Source organism: Echinops telfairi, unplaced genomic scaffold (genome assembly GCF_000313985.2).
Source record: "Echinops telfairi isolate 266 unplaced genomic scaffold, ASM31398v2 ScPeMD7_655;HRSCAF=1070, whole genome shotgun sequence".
NCBI lineage: Eukaryota > Metazoa > Chordata > Mammalia > Afrosoricida > Tenrecidae > Echinops > Echinops telfairi.
In genome coordinates this window covers 27,380,568-27,399,830 of record NW_022104553.1, presented here as the reverse complement: position 1 = coordinate 27,399,830, position 19,263 = coordinate 27,380,568, and the positions used below count along the sequence as shown (strand labels likewise).

At 48.2% G+C, this 19,263-nt stretch overlaps 1 protein-coding gene across 1 annotated transcript; it reads left to right on the top strand.

The window, feature by feature from the left end:
• The first annotated feature begins 334 nt into the window (after positions 1–334).
• Positions 335–16,442, top strand: CEACAM20 (CEA cell adhesion molecule 20). Its single transcript, XM_030886342.1, has 8 exons — positions 335–386; positions 4,220–4,297; positions 5,782–6,060; positions 8,550–8,831; positions 10,624–10,902; positions 11,050–11,322; positions 16,074–16,185; positions 16,370–16,442. The coding sequence occupies exons 1-8, from the start codon at positions 335–337 to the stop codon at positions 16,440–16,442; spliced, it is 1,428 nt and encodes a 475-aa protein (XP_030742202.1).
• The last annotated feature ends 2,821 nt before the right edge of the window (positions 16,443–19,263 follow it).

The following is a 19,263-nucleotide window of genomic DNA, read 5'->3' as shown; positions in this document are numbered from 1 at the left end:
GTGGTGAGGGGTGTGTGATTTTCATAGGGAGCCAAGGCCAAAGGGCAGGTTTTTCTTTCGCTTTATCTACCCTCTGGGGAAATCCTGGTTGGTCTCTGGGGTTCCTGCTCCCTGAACCAGTGGGGAGAAGGAGAGCGAGCCCTGGGGGTAGAGGGCAGAGGTGGGGCCCAACTGCCCTCTTGTACCCGTCTCTCTCTGGAGCCTCCCTCCTCACAGGAAAAGGGGAAGAGACAGGGGCTAGGAGGAGGCAGAGCTGGAGGGAGAGGGGTGGCACTGTGTCTGCGTGTGTGAACCAGAGAGACAGGTGGCACATCTGAGTCAGGTGTCAGGACCCATGGGGTCCCCTGGCTTTCAGGGACCCCACTGGGTGGGAGTCTTGCTCTCAGGTGAGTGCCTGCTCTCTTCAGATGGGGTAGGGGAGGGAGTGGTTTGGGGTGGAGAGAGCTCTCTGTGTGTGAGTGTGTGTGTGTGTGTGTCCTTGTCAGTGGTATGTATGTGCATCTGAAAGAGAGAGCGGAAAATGGAGTCAGAGCCAGAAATAAAGACAGAGACAGAAAAGGTGGGCAGAGAGAGACATAGAGGTCAGAGAGATGGAGGCAGAGAGAAGTGGACTGAGGGCCACAGGAAGTGAGAAACTCAAAGATAGAGAATTGGGGGGGGGGGCAGGGGAGAGACAGACAGAGTGGGAGGACCCAGACGGAGACCAAAACCCAACTCCCAAATCCAGGTTGTGGGGTTAATTTTGACTCTGTGGGGGTTCCCAAGAGGACATCTTTACAGGATCCGAGAGCCTCATCTTTTTCCCACAGAGCAGCTGGTGATTTCAAACTGCTGGCTTTAGGGTTAGTCTGTTGGGTCACCCACTCCTGGAGAGAGAAAGTGAGTGAGCAAGCGAGCGGATAGAGAAGAGAGTGACAAAAAAGGGAAAGAGAGTGGTGAGGGGAGAGAGAGATCATGGCAGAAAGAGAGAGAGACACACAGAGAGAGAGAGCAGGCCTCATGGAGAGAGAGAGAGATGAGAAGAAAAACGCTGACAGAATGAATGAGAGAGCGGAGGAGGGACAGCCAAGGAAAAAGTGGTGGCATGTAAGGGAGCCAGGTGACAGGAGGAAGAGAAGCAGAGCAGGCTGTGACCCCAGGGGCCAGGTCCACGTATCAGGAGGAGCGATGCCTACCGGGCAGCCCCAGCAAAGGGGGAGGAACTAGAGAACACTGCTCAGAAAGGCTTTTAAGAGGAGGAGCGGTTTCCCAAGGTGCAGCACGTGGCGGTTAAAATGCTTGAGAACTAACCAATAGGTTGGGGGTTCGAACCCACCGGCCGCTCCCTGGGAGAAAGAAGTGGCAGTCCACGTTTGCCCTGGAGGGCTGCCGTGAGTCAGAATCAACTGGACAGCAACAGGCTTAGGTGTGTGTGTGTGTGTGTGTGTGTGTGTGTGTGGTGCCTGGTGGTGCAGATGGTAAAATGCTCGGCTGTGAGCCCGAAGGTTAAAAGTCTGAGCCTGCTCACAGGTGCCTTTCAAGCAAGTCCTGGAGAAGTAGGGAGTTCCAAACAACTTGTAGAAGAACTCCATTGTCATTTAATTCCATTTTTCGATGGTATTTTTGAAGCTTTTCTCTGCCTCCCCCACTCCACCACCCAGCCACCTGAACTTCTGAAAAAGCAAGCAGTTACTGGAGCCCACTGTATTAGTCTGACAGATGAGTCAGGCCCCCCCCCCACACCCCCTACCCCCAACACACGCACTGTCCTCTGGCCCACAGTCTTCCAACAGTTTCTGGTCCAGTGGAAAGCTGGGAGCTCCTGCTACCTTGGTCCCCTGTCCTCTCCCATTCAACAAGATGGCGGAAGTGCCGAAGGTTAATTTCTCCCACTGGAGATAGTAGTTTGAGTTCCTCTCTTGGGTGTTGGCTCTGTGCCCATCACTGGGCTGACGTCTCTAGGAATTGGCAGGGTAAGCTGAGGTTTAACCTCCAGACACAGTGGGGCTTACCTGCTGGGCTGCAAAACACCAAGCCAGCAGTTAGAACCCACCAGCTGCTCTGAGGCAGAACGGTGAGGCTTTCTACTCCTGTACGGAGCTACAATCTTGTCAACCCACAGCGGCGATTCTGCCATGTCCTAGAGAGTCGCTACACATTGGCATCTACTGTACGGCAGTGAGTTTGGTTTGGGGTTTGGATGATGAGATGGAAGGAAGGACCACTGGTGGTGGAGTGGGCTAGGCTTTGGGCTGCTAACCACAAGGTGGATGGTTCAAAGCCAGCCATTCCTTGGGAAAGAGCGGAGGCTGTTTTCTCCTATAAAGATTTATAGTCTCAGAGGCAAAAAGTCACTATGAGTTTGTGGTGGTGACTTGTTGGGCTACTAACTGTGAGGCCAGCAGTTCGAACCCACCAGTCACTCTATGGGAGGAAGAGGCGACTGTCTACTCTCATAAAGATTTACACCTTCAGAAACCCACAGGGGCCGTTCTCTTTCCTGTAGAGTTATTATGACTCAGCCTTGACTCACTGGCAATGAGTTGTCTCGTAGGGTATTTTTTGTTTGTTTGCTTGGGGGCAGGGGGGCAGTAAGTTGGAAGGAGCCGAAGTGGCTCACCGATTAAAGCAGTTCCATTGCTGAGGCAGCTGAGGCATCAAAAGGTCCATGGGCAAATCTGTTTCAATAAAGTTTTTTTTTTTTTGGCACTGCTGTCAGTCAATTCTGACTCATAGTGACCCCACTACCAAGTTCCTAAACTTATTTGGCCTACTGTCCCCTTTTTTCAGAAAAGGACACATACCACCCCCCCAAATCAGCACACCCCTTCCCCCCATAATTAAAAACTTTTGTTCTGTAGCCCATAATCCAGGATAAGGTGTAGGTATCTGCTTTTGCAGCCCCCTGGATCATTCCAGCACTGCCCCCCAGGGAGCGCTGTCCACTTGGAAACACTGCGGCAGGTAGAAACTCACTGCCATCAGAGTCCCACCCATAGTGACCTTCCACTCATCGGAAGGCATAGGACTTCCCCTGTGGGTCCAGAGAAATGGAAATCCTCATCATTCTCTCAAGAAGCAGCTGGTGGTTTAGAACTGCTGATATGGCAGTTAGTAGCCCAAGCCATAAGCCTGGTGGCATACAGGGCTATGCCTTCCACTGCTAGCAGGTCCAAACCATCAGCCATTCTGCGGGAGAAAGAGGAGGTTTTCGACTTCTGTAGAGTTGACAGTCTCGGGAGCCCACAGGGACAGTTCTTCCCTGCCCTATGGGATTGCTATGAATCGGAACGAACTCGATGGCAGTGAGTGGCTTTTGCAGTTTGCATTATCTAGGGCTCTGAGACTGACTGTCTTCATGGTGCAGACAGGGTTTGAATGACTAGCCTTGCTGCAGTTGGTAGCTTAACGCTTGGCCCACAGTCAACAGGAATCCTCCCGGGACCGTTCTATTTCCATCCTGCAGGGTTACTGTGAGTCAGCGTCTGCTGCATGGCCATCGGTAAGGCTCAAGGCCCATGTCAACCGCAATTGGCCGTGTCATCTTGGCAGTTACTTCGCCTCTCCTGAGCTGAAGTGTTTGGTGCTTGGCGAAATGGGGAGAGAGACTTCCTGTAGGGCAGCGGTTCTCAACCTTCCTAATGCCGAGACCCTTTCATACAGTTCCTCATGTGGTGGTGACCCCCCAGCCATACAATTATTTTCGTTGCTACTTCATCACTGTCATTTTGCTACTGTGATGAATTGTCATGTAAATATATGATATGCAGGCTGTATTTTCATTGTTACAAATGGAACATAATTAAAGCATAGTGATGAATCACAAAACAATATGCCATTATATATTGTGAAATATTTATGTTTTCCGATGGTCTTAGGCAACCCCTGTGAAAGGGTCATTCGACCCCCAAAGGGGTCGCGACCCACGGGTTGAGAACCACTGCTGTAGGCAGACACAGGGACCACCAAGGGGTGCAGTCCAGGGTGGCCAGGGGTCATGACCTTCCCACAAAACTGAGGAGGGAGGTGCAGGAACAGTGGGCTAAAAGCGAGGACATGAGGCCCAGAGGGGATTCAGCTTACGTTCAAGTCACATGGCCCCTACCTAGTAAGGCCAGCTCTCCTCTGGGGACCAAGTGCGCCTCCATGACCTCAGGCCTCCCTCTGCCTGGGTGACCTTGACTAGACCCTTCCCGGTGCCTTGCCCGCCCTGAATGCTCCCCTCCTCTCTCCCTGCCAGCCTCGCTCCTGACTGTGTGGAGTCCGCCGGCCACGGCCCAGCTCGGCGTCCACGGCAGCACGCCGACCACCCACCGAAGTAAGGAGGAGGCGCTCGGCACGTGGGGGACCCTTTAGACCCCGCCCCACAGTTCCCCTTGCTGGTGACCCCGTGTGCGCATCGCGGGGCTGACCTGCTCCTGGGGGCCTTTCAGGGCCGTGGTCTGTGGAAAGCGGATCTCCAGGGCAACCGCAGAAAGAAGAGAGAGAGAGAGAGAGAGAAAAGGGAGGAACTAGAATACATTGTCGAGAGAAGCATTTGGGAGGCGAAGACATGAGTTGGTCATTATGGAACACGCTTTGGGTTAAATCAGGCAACCCGTAACTGAAAGGTGGGTGGTTTGAACCCACCAGCCGGCTCCTCGGGTGTGGGGTGCCATCCCCCACTATCCTACGGGGTTCAAGGGCGGTTGTCTCATTGAGGGGTAAGGTTGAAGAGACATCAGACAAGGTAAAACAAGCAAGTGCTCACCTCCAGGACCAGCATGACTTCAGGAGCCAGGTTCATGCAGAGAGAGAGAACTTATTTCCAGCCCAGGCTTATATATTCTCAGGGTTGGGGGGGCGTGCAAATCCCCCTAATTACGGGTAACCACATAAGTAACAAAGTGGGATGTACCCTAACCTTAAAGGTCTCCGAGTACATTGGAGGAGTGACCTAACACCAGTGCCCAGAGCAGGTAAGGGAGGGTGGCTGTCTTCAGAGCCTAGAGAGCAATAGGACACGTCTGCTGCTATCGAGAAAGCTGCCGGATACATAGCAATCAACCATGTGCTTGGTAAGAGGGAACGTTAAGGCAGCACTATTATGGGAGGTTATAGCGAGGAACAATATTAATTATGTGAATGTGATTGGGGCTCACCTCCAACTCCCAAGGGTGAAGGCCTCCCTCCACCCCAGGGACTTATCCTGCCAGGCTTGCTAACAGATGAGAATAAAGGATTCATCCCTCTTCCTGTTCTCAGCTCCCTACACTCAGGGAGGTGGCGGGACAGAGGAACACAAGAAGATGTGGCATTCTGAGCCCTGCCTCCACACCTCAATCATCCACCAGGGTTCCATGTCCCAAGTCCCAAACAGGATGAATCTGATCGAATCAGCCAGGAGCTGGCAACAACTGGCTCATTCAGTTGTGTTGAGGGCAGAGGCAGAGGGCTGGGCTGCGGCTGTCACCACCGGGAGTGGGGAGGGAGGGTTAAAAGGTATGTGGCTGACCTCCCAGTTACCAGTTGGATTTGTAATTGGCATGAAGGGACTCCTTGGTATGACCCAAACCCTCTTGCTTTCACCTGCACGATTGCAGGGATCTGAATGCTCTGTGTTCCCCTGCACTCAGCACATTCCGTTGGAGCTCCAAGAAGGGGCAGTAAGTTGCCCAAGATCACCCCTGGAGATTGAGTCCCGGGAAGTTTGACTTCTGTTGTGCGTCTTCTGCTGATTCAGATCCACTCCTGTCTCACTGATCGTTCAGTGACTCAGTTTCTCTTTGTTTCTCAGCTTCCTCTCTTTCTTTCTCTCTTTAGATTTTCGGAATAAGCCCATCATTTCAATCAACCAAAACAGTGCCATTGAGCATAGGGAGAAGGTAGAAATCAACTGTATCACCAGTGATGCCCAAGTTACCATTCGCTGGATCTTCGAAAGTGTCTCCCTGGTGCCCCACGAGCGGATGCTCCTGTCCTCGGACAACAAGATGCTCACCATTCTCACTGTCCACCGGCAGGATGCCGGAAATTACCAGTGTGAAACCTGGAGTCCCCTGCTGGTTCAGAGGAGTGATCCCATCAGGTTGGATGTGAGCTGTGAGTCCCTCCCATCCTCCCTGGTCCCTCACTGTCTCCTTCCCTTGGTGATCTCATTCGGTCTTGCAGCTTTAAATACAACCTTCACTGGGAATACAATACATTATGTTTTAAAATCCAATTGTGTAGGGAAAAGGTGCCCTGGTAGCATAGTGGTTACATGTTGGGGCTGCTAACTGCAAGGTCGACAGTTCAAAGACACCAGTGGCTGTGTGGGAGAAAGACTGGGCTTTTGACTCCAGTTAAGAGTTACAGCCTCAGAATTTCACAGGTGGAGTTCTACCCTGTCCCATTGGGTCGCAATGGGTCATCCTCAACGCAATGCAGTGAGAGAGCAAAGAACAATCTGTTAGAATTGGTAGTTGGCTATAGAACAGTCATAATACCAACAAAAATGCAGACAGGTCTACTTTTGGGTCCCAAGCACAATTACCTGGTTGACATCTCTGGAGTCATATGATGTTACATATGGTTAAACACTGGACTACTAGCCCAAAGCTGGGTGGTTTCAACCCACCAATATTCCGCCGCACCCACACACCCCCTCCCAATATTGGATCTGTGCCTTAGAAGAAATGAGCCCAGTTAAGAACCACTCCCAAGTGGAACAGAGAAGAGAAACGCTGTTCATTAGGAGATGAGCTAAGGGATGATGATTCAGCAAACAAAGTTGTTTGAATGACCCTTGATTTCTGAGTGCTATTTATCCTAATTTTTTCTAACAATATTAAGCATGTATTCCATACATGTGGGCTGTAATTCTTAAGATGCATGACAGGCTACACAAAGGCTAAAAATGTAGTCAGTAAAAGAAGCAAAATGAATACCTAAAACAAGCACTCTATCATTCATTACTAACTTGATGCCTCCTTCCCAGGATCCCTCCTTATCCATCTTACATAATGACGAAGAAAGCTGGAGGGGTCAACTCGACGCCACTCAATTCTGACACTCAGTGACCCTATAGGGTATGGTAGAACTGCCCCTGTGAGTTTTTGAGACTGCAACCCTTTTGCTTTTTTAATCATTTTATCGGGGGCTTTCACAGCTCTTATAACCTTCCATACATCAATTGTATCAAGCATATTTGTACATATGTTGCCATCATCATTTTCTAAACATTTACTTTCTATTGGAGCCCTTGGCATCAGTTCCTCTTTTTTCCCTCCCTCCCCCCTTCCACCCTCGTGACCACTTGAAAAATTATAAATTATTATTATTGTCATATCCTACACTGACCACTCTCTCCCTTCACCCACATTTCTGTTGTTCATCCCCCTCAGGGGGTGGGGGTGAGGAAACTCCAACTATTTATACAAATAGAAGGCCCCAGCCCTCTCGATTGAGGATCAGCTTGTGATTTTGAAATACAGACCTTGTGTTTAGCAACCTAAAGAATAACCACTACACCACAGGATTCTTAAGACTCCAAGCAGGGTTCAAGTCATAATTAACAGCCCACATGCTTGTTTGAAGCCCTGGGCACAGCCAAAACATACAGTGAGAAATGGATCACAAAATGGATGCTACTTCAACATGGCTGACCCAAATAAAAATGGCTGCAGTCTTGCTCACAAGCCTTGCTCACAACTGACACCCATAGGTGCCTTGGGAACAACAGGTGATACGCTTCCAAAGGGTCGAGGGCTTCAGAACCCCATGGAACAGTTCTACTCTGCCCACATGGGGTCGCCATGAGTGGGACTTGGCTTGAGGACAACTCCCAACAACTCAAATTCTCCTGGATCCTTCCCTTATGTAAAATGGGCTTTCTGGGCCCCCACACCTTGGGGTCCCAAATCAAAACCCAGCTCATTGCTATCAAGTCGATTCTGACTCATATAGACCTGTAGGACAAAGTAGAATTGCCCTGTACAAGGTTTCTGAGACTGGTCATCTTTACAGAAGCGGAAAAGTCTCACTTATTTTTTCCCATGGTACAGCTGGTGGCTTCAAACTGCTGACCTTATGGATTAGCAGTCCAATATGTAACCCACTACACCACCAGGGCTCTGATCCAAAATCTTGCCTGAGGAAGAGTGGGCAAAGAGCATTAGCTGGTATACCTCAGATGCGTCTTCCAACCGTGTTTTACCCAGAGATAAGGCTGTCATTTTTATCTCTATCAGACCCCTGCACCTTCCTCTCTATTAGTCCAGAGCTTGCGTCTAACTCTGCTCACTATAACTCATTGCCATCAAGTCGATCCTCACTCTTAGAGCCCCTTAGGACAAGGATCTGTGGGGTTGAGGCTACAAATCTTTACAGGAGCAGAAAGGCTCATCTTTCTCCTACAGAATATCTGGTGGGTTTGAACCACCAACCTGTGGTCAGCAGCTCAACGCATACCCTACTACATCACCACAGCTCCTAAAGCCTGGGCATGGAGGAGGGAAACATTAGCATTTACTGATCTCCTAACATTCCCACCTCCCCAAGGGAGGTAGCTGGTGTTACGGCTAATGCTGTGTATGGTCCTGTCTTCCCAGATGGTCCAGACTCTGTTGAGATCGAACTGGATTCTGGTGTACACAGTGGGGAGGCGATTGAGGTGTTGGAGGGCTCCACGGTGGTCTTGCAGGCAAAGACACAGTCTTCCCCAGAACCTGAGTATTCCTGGTTACTTCCCAACTCCTTCACGCTGACTCCATCTAACAGCACGTTGACCATCCACAACATCCTCAGGGAGAAGGAGGGCAGGTACCGATGCTTAGTATTCAACAAAGTCACCCAGCTGTCCAGCCTGAGAGCAGTGAAAATCCAGGTCCTTGGTAAGTACCCTTGCCTTGTTCCTCTCCTGCGTTCCTCAGAGCTGAGGACCTCCAGCGTCAGGAGGGATGTGGGGTTCTAAATCTGAGGCTGTGGACACCTGGGAGTAGCAGCGGGTGGGGTGAGGACCTGCGGGGGAAGCCAGTCCCTCACAACTAATCGCGGGTTCAGTAAGCACAATTGTACGGTTAAGATTTATAAAAATTATAGTAAGGTCATGGAGAAATGGGAGAGAGAGGGTAAACTAAAGAAGTCAGACACATTTCATGGTAGCATGCTCACCTCCTGGAGGGCCATGATCTCAACAGCCAGGTCCACACACGGTGCCGGCAGAGAGAGCAGGAGAGAGCTCTGGTGAGGTTTTATTTCTAACCAAAGCTTATATATCTTTGGGGGCATGCAAGCCCCTTGATTATAGATAATGACCTACATCATAGGAAGGGGTTGTATCATAGGCAATACAAGCAATAGGAGGGGGGGTGAGTTAGGGGTATACACATAATAGGAAGAGGAGGGACTAGGGGTACACATGGGACAAGAAGGGAGGACCCTAGACTCAATATGGCAGCCTAACTTTGGTCATCCTTGAGTGGGCTTGACCTCCCTGGGCTCTTCTTCAGGGAAACAATCTACAGTGAACCCTCGTTTATCGCGGTTAATCGGTTCTAGACCCTACCGTGATAAATGAAATTCTGCGAAGTAGGATTCCTTAATTGTAAATCAAATATTTTCATAGTTAGAGCATAGAGGACATGAAAAAACACCCTTTAGTCACCATTACACTCGTATTACCCAATTTATTAAACGAAAAAGGGAAAATACAGTAAAACATTTTGGACGTTACAATGATCATTTATTATTTATTATATTATTTATGGCATCTAGTTTACAGTATTACATATTTCACATACAGTATTATTATACATAGTTCTTACAAATACTGTAATCAATAGCCTATGAAATGACTTAAGGGATGTACTCTACAGGTAGGTCGCCGTCTTTTTCCTCTGAAGGAGCGGGTGTAGGCAGTGGGTGCTGTTACGCAAAAACCGCGATAGAGTGAAGCCGCGGAAGTCGAAGCACGAAGTGGCGAGGGTTCACTGTACTACTATCCTTATCAGAAGGGAGTGGGCCCTACTTAGGGTGGGACAGACTATACAGTCTGATTGCTCTAAATGGCCAATAACCCTTAGGGAGAATAACCTCTGACCTATTTTTGTTGACCTCCAAGTATATAGTCATTTACCATCTGTAGCAAGTAGCTAAGTTTTGCATATATTTGGGGGAGACAACTTGGGAGAAATCTTTCTGTTTCCCACATACATGAGATGAACTCTAGCTATCCTTGCATCTGGGGAGCATTCTAGTAGAACTTCTTCCAAGACAGATGTGTGTGTACTTTTGGCCGTCCATAGTACTTTCAGTATTCTTCGCGAGCACCAAAAGAAAAAAGAAAAAGAGGCATCCATTCTTCTTGGGTCTTCCGTATTCAATGTTTAACTTTCATAGGTATAGAGTTTAGGATTCACTATACACACACACACACACACACACACACACAGCTACAATTCAATTCGATCTACAACACACATGCCACCCACAAATGCAGATGAGGGCGCTCCAGAGCATTTGTGAGAGAATTCTGTTATCTTTTCATTCCGTTTTCCCGTAAACTTTTCGAAGCTCCCTTGTACAGCTCTGGAAGACCCTTATGAGTCCCATGTAGACAGGAAATGGGAGCGTGTGTGAGTGGGGAGCCCCCAATCTGACCCTGCCTCTTCATACATTTTTCAGACATATTGACCAAGCCTCACATCCTGTCCCCAAGTGCGAACTTAGTGGAGCATGCCAGCTCTGTGAACCTGACCTGCCAGACAACCCACGAGAGGGCTGCTGTCCAGTGGTTCCTGAATGGCCAGCCCCTCCTTCCCAGTGAGCGCTTGGAGCTGTCCCCTGACAACAACACTCTGGTCATCTATGGCCTCAGGCGGACTGACACAGGGCCCTATGAGTGTGAAGTCTGGCACTGGGGTAGCCGGGCTCGGAGCGACCCCCTCCAGCTGACCATCAACTGTGAGTCACCTAGGCCCCCTCACTTGAATGTTCTTGCTGGTTCTTCATTGCACTCATACTGCTCACCTGCTCTGTGCCCCACGGGACCATGGAGCTTGTGTTCTAGTGGCTGAGAGAGTGCATCATGTCTGGCTTTTCTGCCCACAGATGGCCCTGACCAAGTGAACATCACCAGGAATGGGCATCACCAGGAGGTCGTCCAGGAGACACTCAACTCCACCCTGATCCTGCAGTGTCAAGCTGAGTCCAAGCCAGGTGCACAGTATCTCTGGACCCTTGAAGGTTCCACCTGGATGTCTAACGGGGAGCAGCTGAGGATCAACGCTCTGACTTGGGACAATCAGGGCCTCTACAAATGCACGGCCTCCAACCAAGTAACTCAACTGGCCCTCTCTGCCTCAGTCCTGGTCCAGGTGATAGGTGAGTCCTTTTATGAATGTTGTTGTTATTGTTAGCTGCTGTTAAGTTGGTTCTGACTCAGAGCGACCTACCGACAATGGAATGAAGCACTGCCTTGTCCTGGGCTAGCCTCTCAGCTGTGCTTGTGTTTGAGCCTATTGCTGCAGGGACTATGTCAATCCATCTCCTCGATGTTCCTTCTCTGTCGGGGGAGACCAGCCCCCAACAACTAATCATGGCTCCGGTAGGCGCAATTGTATGGCTATAATATATAAATATTGTAGTAGTCATAGAGAATAAGAGAGATAGGAAAGAGTAAAATAAAGAAGTCAGACACATTTCATGGTAGCATGCTCACCTCAGCCTCCCTTGATGGTCCACATGGAGGTGCAGAAGGAGGAAAGGGGAGGAGAGGGTGAGGGAGCGGGGAAGGAGGGAGAGGAAAGGAGGTCTGGAACAGAGGGCATCTTTATTGTTTTGGGGCTTTTATAGGTAGCCATTAGTCATGCATATGCAGGAGCTACATACGTCACAAGGTGGGTGGTCATCACAGTAAAGTCCCTGAGTTCACAGGTGAGGAAACCCAATACCTGAATTGGGGGAAAGGCATGAAGGGGGATGGGTGCCTCGGTGGGGGGAGATCTGCAGGGAGACAGAATCAACCATATGCTCCCTTTAAGGCAGCATAGCTGTTAGGGGAGAGTCTGCAGGAATGACATTGGTTCGTTTCCCACACTGACCCTATCCTTTATCAAGAAGGGTGGCCTTCTCCAGGGACTGGTCTCTCCTGAGAACCTGTGAAATGAAGCCTCAACAACCTTGCTTCTAAGGAGCATTCTGGCTGTACTTCTTCCGCGACAGATTTGTTTGTACTTTTGACAGTTCGTGGCCCTTTCAATATCCTTCACTAGCATCATAATTCAAATGCTTCAATTCTTCTTCGGTCTTCCTCTTTTTTTCTCCAATGACCAACTTTGATATGCACATGAAGCAATTGAAAATACCATCGCTTGGCTCAGGTGCAGCGTAGTCCTCAAAATAACATCCTTCCTCTTCAACACTTTCAAGCAGTCTTGATCAGCAGATTTGGCCAAAGCAATATGTCATTTGACGTCTTCACTGCACCTGTCATAAGCATTGATTGTGGATCCGAGCCAGGTGAGACTCTTGACAACGTCGATCTTTTCTCCACCTATCATGATGTTACCTATTGGTCTAGTTATGAGGACTTTATTTATATTGAGTTGTCATCCACATTGAAGGCTGCAATCCTTGATCTTCATCCGCAAATGCTTCCAGTCCTCCTCACTGTCAGCCAGCTTGTTCCATCTGCACATCCCAGGTTAATAGGGCCTTTCTCCATTTCAGATGCCTCATTCTTCCTATCATCCAGCTGCTCAGATTATTTGTTCAGCACACACATTGAGTAAGTATGATGAGAAGATCTGACATTGACGTACATCTTTAATGATCTTAAACCATGAAGTAGTCCCTTATTCTGTTATAACACTGCCACTTGATCCATGTACAGGATCCACATGAGGACAACGAAGTGTTCTGGAATTTCTATTCTTCTCAAACATACCATAATTTGTTATGACCCACACAGTCAAATGTCTTTGCACAGTCAATAAAACACAAGTAGAGTCCTTTCTGGTATTTTCTCCTTTTAGCCCCCAATCTATCTAATTTCTGCAATGGAATCTCATGTTCCACATCCTCTTCTGAATCCGGCAGCTCCCTGTTGATATACTGCCGCAATCATTGTTGCAGCAAAAAATTGACCTGCATGGTGAGATGAATGATATCATTCTATGATTTCTGTATTTTGTTGGTATTGGTTAAAGGACCCCAAAGTTCCTAGTGCTACCAGGGCGCCTTTTCTTTTTCAGTTAGGGAAATGCAAATCAAAACCACAATGTGATATCATTCCACACTCACTGTGATTAAGAAAGCAATAGGTATTGGTGAGGATGGCTTCCAAATTTCCTGGCATAGACGAATGTTTCCAATGTTTCATCAGCTTGCTGAAACATTTCAATTGTTACTCCATCAATTCCTGGAACTTTGGTTTTGCTAATACCTACAGTGCAGCCTGGCCTTCTTCCTTCAGTACCATCGGGTTTTGGTCCTATGCTACCTATGAAAATGGCTTGGTGTTGATGAGTTCTTTTTGGTGCAGTGGTTCTGTGTGCTCCTTCCTGTAGTAATTCATTCTCAACAAAGAGTTACATCGGTTCACAAATGCTACCTGCCCCAATATGGCAGCTAAGACACAAGAACACTTGACGAAATCACTGATTACGAAAACACCTGACAGCATCCAACAAATCAGCATGGGCTTGTAGCATGTGTGGAAGAAACCATGTGATTTGGAATTGTGTTGTCTCAGGGCAATAATGACAGGTCTGATTAGAGTGAATTAAAACCCAAACCGAATCCACTGCCATTGAGTGGATTCTGACTTACGGTGGCCCTATAGGACAGAGTAAAACTGCTGCTGGTGGTCTCCAAAGCTGTGAGTCTTAACAGAAGCAGACTGTCTGGACTTTCTCCCATGGAGTCCTGGTAGGCTTGAAGCCCCTGAACTTTGGGTTAGCAGCCCAATGTTTAACCCACTGTGCCACCCGGGACTCTTTTCATAGCCCGTAGTCCCTGATGGTTGGCCTTAAGTGCCAACATCGACTCATCAATTTTCCTGGAACTAAATGTTTCAAACACCAAATGCATTGCGCACTAATAACCAAAGACTAGATGACTTGTGGGATGACATCAAGAACATGATTGGTAAAGAGAGAAAAGGGACATTAGAAAAGGCAGGGAAGAAAGAAAAGACCAAACGGATGTTAGGAGGGACTCTGAAACTTGCTCTTGCATTTAGCCAAAGTGACTGGAAGAAAGGATGATGTAAAAAAGCTGAACAGGAATGTCCAAAGGGCAGCTCAAGAAGACAAGGTATTCTAATGAAAACCAAAAGGACAGCGCCTACTAGCCTCTCTAAGGCGGAAAGAACTGAAGAAAAACATCTAACCTCAATTTGCAATATCAAAGGATTCTATGGACACAAGGGAAGCATCAAATAAGGAGGAAAGGAATGCACAGAATCCAAAAAGAACTGGCCAGAATTCAGCCATCTCTGGAGTAGCACATATTCAAAAAATGATGGTATTGAAGGAAGAAGTTCAAGATACACTGGAGGCATTGACAAAAAAACAAGGCTCCAGTCTTCTTTAAAGACGTCTCAGATGCTTTGGACACGTTATCAGGAGAGACCAGTTCTGGAGGAGGACATCATGCTTGGTAAAGTACCAGGTCAGTCAAAAAGAAGACCGTCAACAGGAAGGATGGATTCAGTGGCTGCAACAATGGGCTCGAATATAGGAAAGACTGTGAGGATGATGCTGGACTGGGTGGGGCTTTGTTCTGTTGTACATGGGGTCACTGAGTGGGGACCAGTCAGACAATACCTGAAACCACCCCCACCTGCTTTACATGTATTAAGACATTTCATCTTTTCAGCAGGGAACAGTGGTGGTTCGGTGCTGGAGTTCTTGCCTTCCAGGAAGGTGACCCATATTGGATTCCTGGCTAATGCACCTTATGCAGAGCCACTCCCCACCTGTGTGTGGAAGGATTCCATTTGCTATAATGCTGAACAGGTTTCAGTGGAACTACCAGACAGAGATGGAGTAGGAAGAAAAGGCCTGGTGATCTGCTTCTGAAAAATCAGCCAATAAAACTCCCTGATCATAAGAATCTGATCCACAACCAATCATGCGGTTTGGTTCTGTTGTGAATGGAACCGCCACAAGTCCAATGGGCCAATACAATGGTCTCTACTAACAACAGCCATCTCTCCAGTGTCTTAATGAAATAGACACTATTATCCCCATTTTACTGATACCCAAGGAGCCCTGGTGGTGAAGTGGGCCCTGAGCCAGGCTGGTAACCAGAAGGTCAGCAGTTCAAAACCACCAGCCACTCTGTGGGAGAAAGATGAGGCTTTCTGCTCTCTTGATGATTGGGTCTTGGAAATCTGTCCTATTGTGTCTCTATGAAGTCAGGATTGACTCAATGGCAGTGAGTTTGGAGTTTTGATCTGGTGGTGCATTGGTACTCCCCTGTGGAGAGGTTAGTGGTTCAAATTCACCAACTATTCTGCAGGAGAAAGATGAGGCAGCCTGCTTCCATAAAGAGTGTCAGCCTTGGAAACCCTGCGGTGCAGTTCTACTCGCTTTTATAGGCTCTCCATGAGTCAGAATTGACTGGGCGGCAGTGGCCTTTTAAATTTGTATCCCCATTTTCCAGAAGAGCTACTGAATGAAGCCCATAGAGGTTAAGTCGTATGCCTAAGGTCACCTAACAGAGATTTGAACCCTGGGCCATATGACTCCAGACCACAGCGCTATTAATACCACTAGCTGCAATCTCCCAATAGCTGAGAAACAAGTGACAGCAGACACACACACTCACTCTCACTGCCTTCGAGTCGATGCCAACTCATAGCAACCCTGTAAGACAGGGTAGAACTGCCCCTAGGAGTTCCCGAGACTGTGACTACTCACGGGAGTAGAAAGGCCCATCTTTCTTTCTCAGAGTGGTTCGTGCTTTTGAACTATGGCCCTTTAGGATCACAGCCCAACCCTTAACCACTACACCCCCAGAGCTCAGTAACAGCAGACATAAAGCCATAAAGCTGGATATGAGGGCCGGGGGCAGGGATGAGGGTGTGTTAGGTCTGGGTCTGGATCTTGACTCTCTCTCCTGTTCAGGTCCCCAGGCCTCCCTGTCTATAGGAGTCATCGTTGGCATTGTTATCGGGATCCTTGCTGTACTTGCCCTGGCTGCAGGCCTGGGCTATTTCCTCTTCAGGAAGTTCAGATGGTAATTTGGGGCGGGGTGGGGGTGGGGTGGGGTGGGGGTTGAGGGAGGGACGTGACTGGCATGGTTTCCCTTCTTCTCCCTGCCCCTCCTCCCTATGCCCAAGAATGGACATAGGATGTGGGCAGGTCCTATGGAGAAGTACAAGGACCAGAGGCACAGAAGAATGAGGCCTTTGGGGTTTCAGGTCGTCCAGGGAAAAAGCTTCGAATTCCATCCAAGAGGAGGATCACCCTGAAGAACACATTTCCAGTAAGTGACCCCATAGCTGATAACCAGGTCTGGGGTGAGGGCTGGGGAAGAGGCTTCCAGCTTTGTTATCTTTGCCATCAGATGTAACTCTGGGATGAGCCCTGCCTGCTCTGGGCTCTAGTGTCCCCATGTGGAAAATGGCTGGGATTGGAAGCAAGAATTTCTGAAGGGTTCTGCCTATTACACCAGCCTGGGACAGCCTGCGGCTGTCCTCACTCTCAGAAAACCTTGTGTTCTGGATTGAATTGTAACCCCTCCCCAAAATAGGTGTTGAAAACTCACCCATTTACTAGTAGGATTTCATGAAGGGATTAACTCAGTTTACCTTGGGTAGAGCAGATGACCTTCAATAATGTAATCTAATGAGATGCAATTACAGTGAACCCTCGCCACTTCGCGCTTCGACTTCCGCTGCTTCACTCTATCGCGGTTTTTGCGTAACAGCGCATGCTCTGTCATTACTGCCACTGATTGGCTCATACTGTACACGCTTCTGTCTGCATCGCTACATATCGGAGCTACGTATCAGATGCATTTTTGCTTTTGTACAGTGTACTGTAATTGTTTGCGATTTTTAAGAAATTTTATCTAAGCCCTATGATGGCTCCTAAACGAGCTGCTTCTTCTAAGCCTTCTGACAATAAAAATAAGCGCCATAGGAAGATGCTCACCATCCAGGAAAAGGTAAAACTTTTGGATATGATCAAAGATGGCAAGAAAATCGTGGAGGTTGCACGCCATTTTGACTTGAATGAGTCTTCCATTCGCTCCATCCGTAAAGAGGAAAAAAACATCCGTGCTACGGCTACTTTCACTTTCAACAAGGAAGCAAAGCGCATCGTGACAAGGAATCCTACTTCGCGGAATTTCATTTATCATGGTAGGGTCTAGAACCGATTAGCCGCGATAAACGAGGGTTCACTGTATTTGATATTGGATAAAATAATTGGAATGGTTGCCTTGTGTTCAATGTACGGATTACACCTGAACATAGAACATAAAAGAACCCAGATCCTCACAGCCGGGCCGATAAGTGATATCGTGATAAATGGTGGAGAAATCCAAGTTGTCAAAGGTATCGTTCTACTTGGATCAGCAATCAAAGCCCATGGAAACAACAGCCAAGAATCGAATGGGGTATTATATTGGGGGGAATCTGCTGCAAAAGGCCTCTTGTAAAGTGTTAGCCAGCAAAGCCGTCACTATGGTGACTCAGGTAGGCCTGACCTACGCCACAGTCTGATCAGTTGCCTCATCTGTATAGACAAGCTTGGCAAGGAGGAGGATGAAATGAGTATGGATGCAAATGGCTTATGAGTTGGGCTGCTAACCTCAAGGTCAGCAGTTCCAACCCACCAGTTGTTCTGTGACAGAAAGGTGAGACTTTCAACTCCCATAGAGATTTACACTCTCAAAAACCTCAAAGGGACAGTTCTACCCTGTGGGTCAGAATGGACTCAGTAGCTTGGGTTGGGTTGGGCCAGATGAACGAACACATTTATCCTGGAGGAAGTACAGCCTGAATGCTTCTGACAAGTAAATAATGATAAGACCATCTTGCTTATTTGGAATACATCTTCAGGAAAGACCAATTGTTAGAAAACGGACATCATCATGCTTGCTAGAGTAGAGGTCAATGAAAACAAGGGAAACCCTCCATGAGATAGATGGATATCAGGCTGTAACTGTGGGCTGAAACATACCAGAGATGGGAAGGAGAGGGCAGGACTGGGCAATTTTTAGGGCTCCTGGTGGCATAGTGGTTGATCATTGGGCTACTCACAGCCAGGCCAGCAGTTCAAAACCACCAACCAGTCTGCAGAAGTAAGATGAGGTGTTCTACTCCCATAGAGATTGGCAATCTTGGAAACGCACTGGGGCAATTCTACCCTGTCCTATAGGGTCACCATGAGTCAGAATCAACTCGATCGCAGCGAGTTTTTGAGGGAAATGTTTTGTTCTGTTATACAGAAAGTGAGTCAGGGCTGACTTTGCGGAAACAACAACAAATGTAAGATCACTTTCCATAATGCAACCTAATGTCATACAACCAGCCCGTCAGTTGAGGTCATACTAATGTAGGGTAGATACTAAACCTCATCAATTTTGAGAGAAAAACAGAGAAGACTGACATAACTGTGTACATAGAAGAAGACAGGTGGCAAGGGAAGACTTATCTACAACTCAGCATACTCAAGGGTTGCTGGCAGCTGAAATAGACCAGGAAAGACACCTCCACCTCAAAACTACACACTGAATTCAGCCTTCTGGCTTCCTGAACCCTGAGAGAATGAGCTTATGTTCTTTAAAATCACCCACTCTGAAACAGTGGTTTGATAGCAGCTCTTGGGAACAAAGAAGGCACCCTGGTAGTGTAGTGGGCTGCTAAGCACAGGGTCAGTAGTTCAAAACTACCAACTGATTCAAGAGTGGGGGGGGGAGGCTTTCTACTCCCATCAAGAGGGGTTATCTCAGAACCCCCCAAGGCAGTTATACCCTGTCTTCTAGGCTAGCTATGAGTCAAAATCAACTCAGTGGCAGGGAGTTTGGTTTGGTTTGAGGGAACAAGGAGACTTTGTGCATTGACTGTGGTCTACAAAGCCCACCGATCACAGCTCAATTCTACACGAATGCAGAACCCAGACCCCATTACAACTCACTGTCCCTGAGGAGCATGTGAGTGGATGGGAGCTGACTCAAGGCAAAAATGAAGCAACTTACCATCTCAGGCCTAGCATTCTGGAAGGATAAGCCACGCCCACTCAGGTGATTCCAACCCATAACAACCCTGAAGGACACAACAGAACTGTCCCTGTAGGATTTCAGTGG

What these genes read in the sequence shown, in the direction of transcription:
- CEACAM20 (XM_030886342.1), top strand. Translation starts at nt 335, where the DNA reads ATGGGGTCCCCTGGCTTTCAGGGACCCCACTGGGTGGGAGTCTTGCTC. An exon ending in GGTGGGAGTCTTGCTCTCAG is followed by an intron (nt 387 to 4,219) that starts GTGAGTGCCTGC and finishes TCTCCCTGCCAG; the next exon opens with CCTCGCTCCTGACTGTGTGG. An exon ending in CACGCCGACCACCCACCGAA is followed by an intron (nt 4,298 to 5,781) that starts GTAAGGAGGAGG and finishes TTCTCTCTTTAG; the next exon opens with ATTTTCGGAATAAGCCCATC.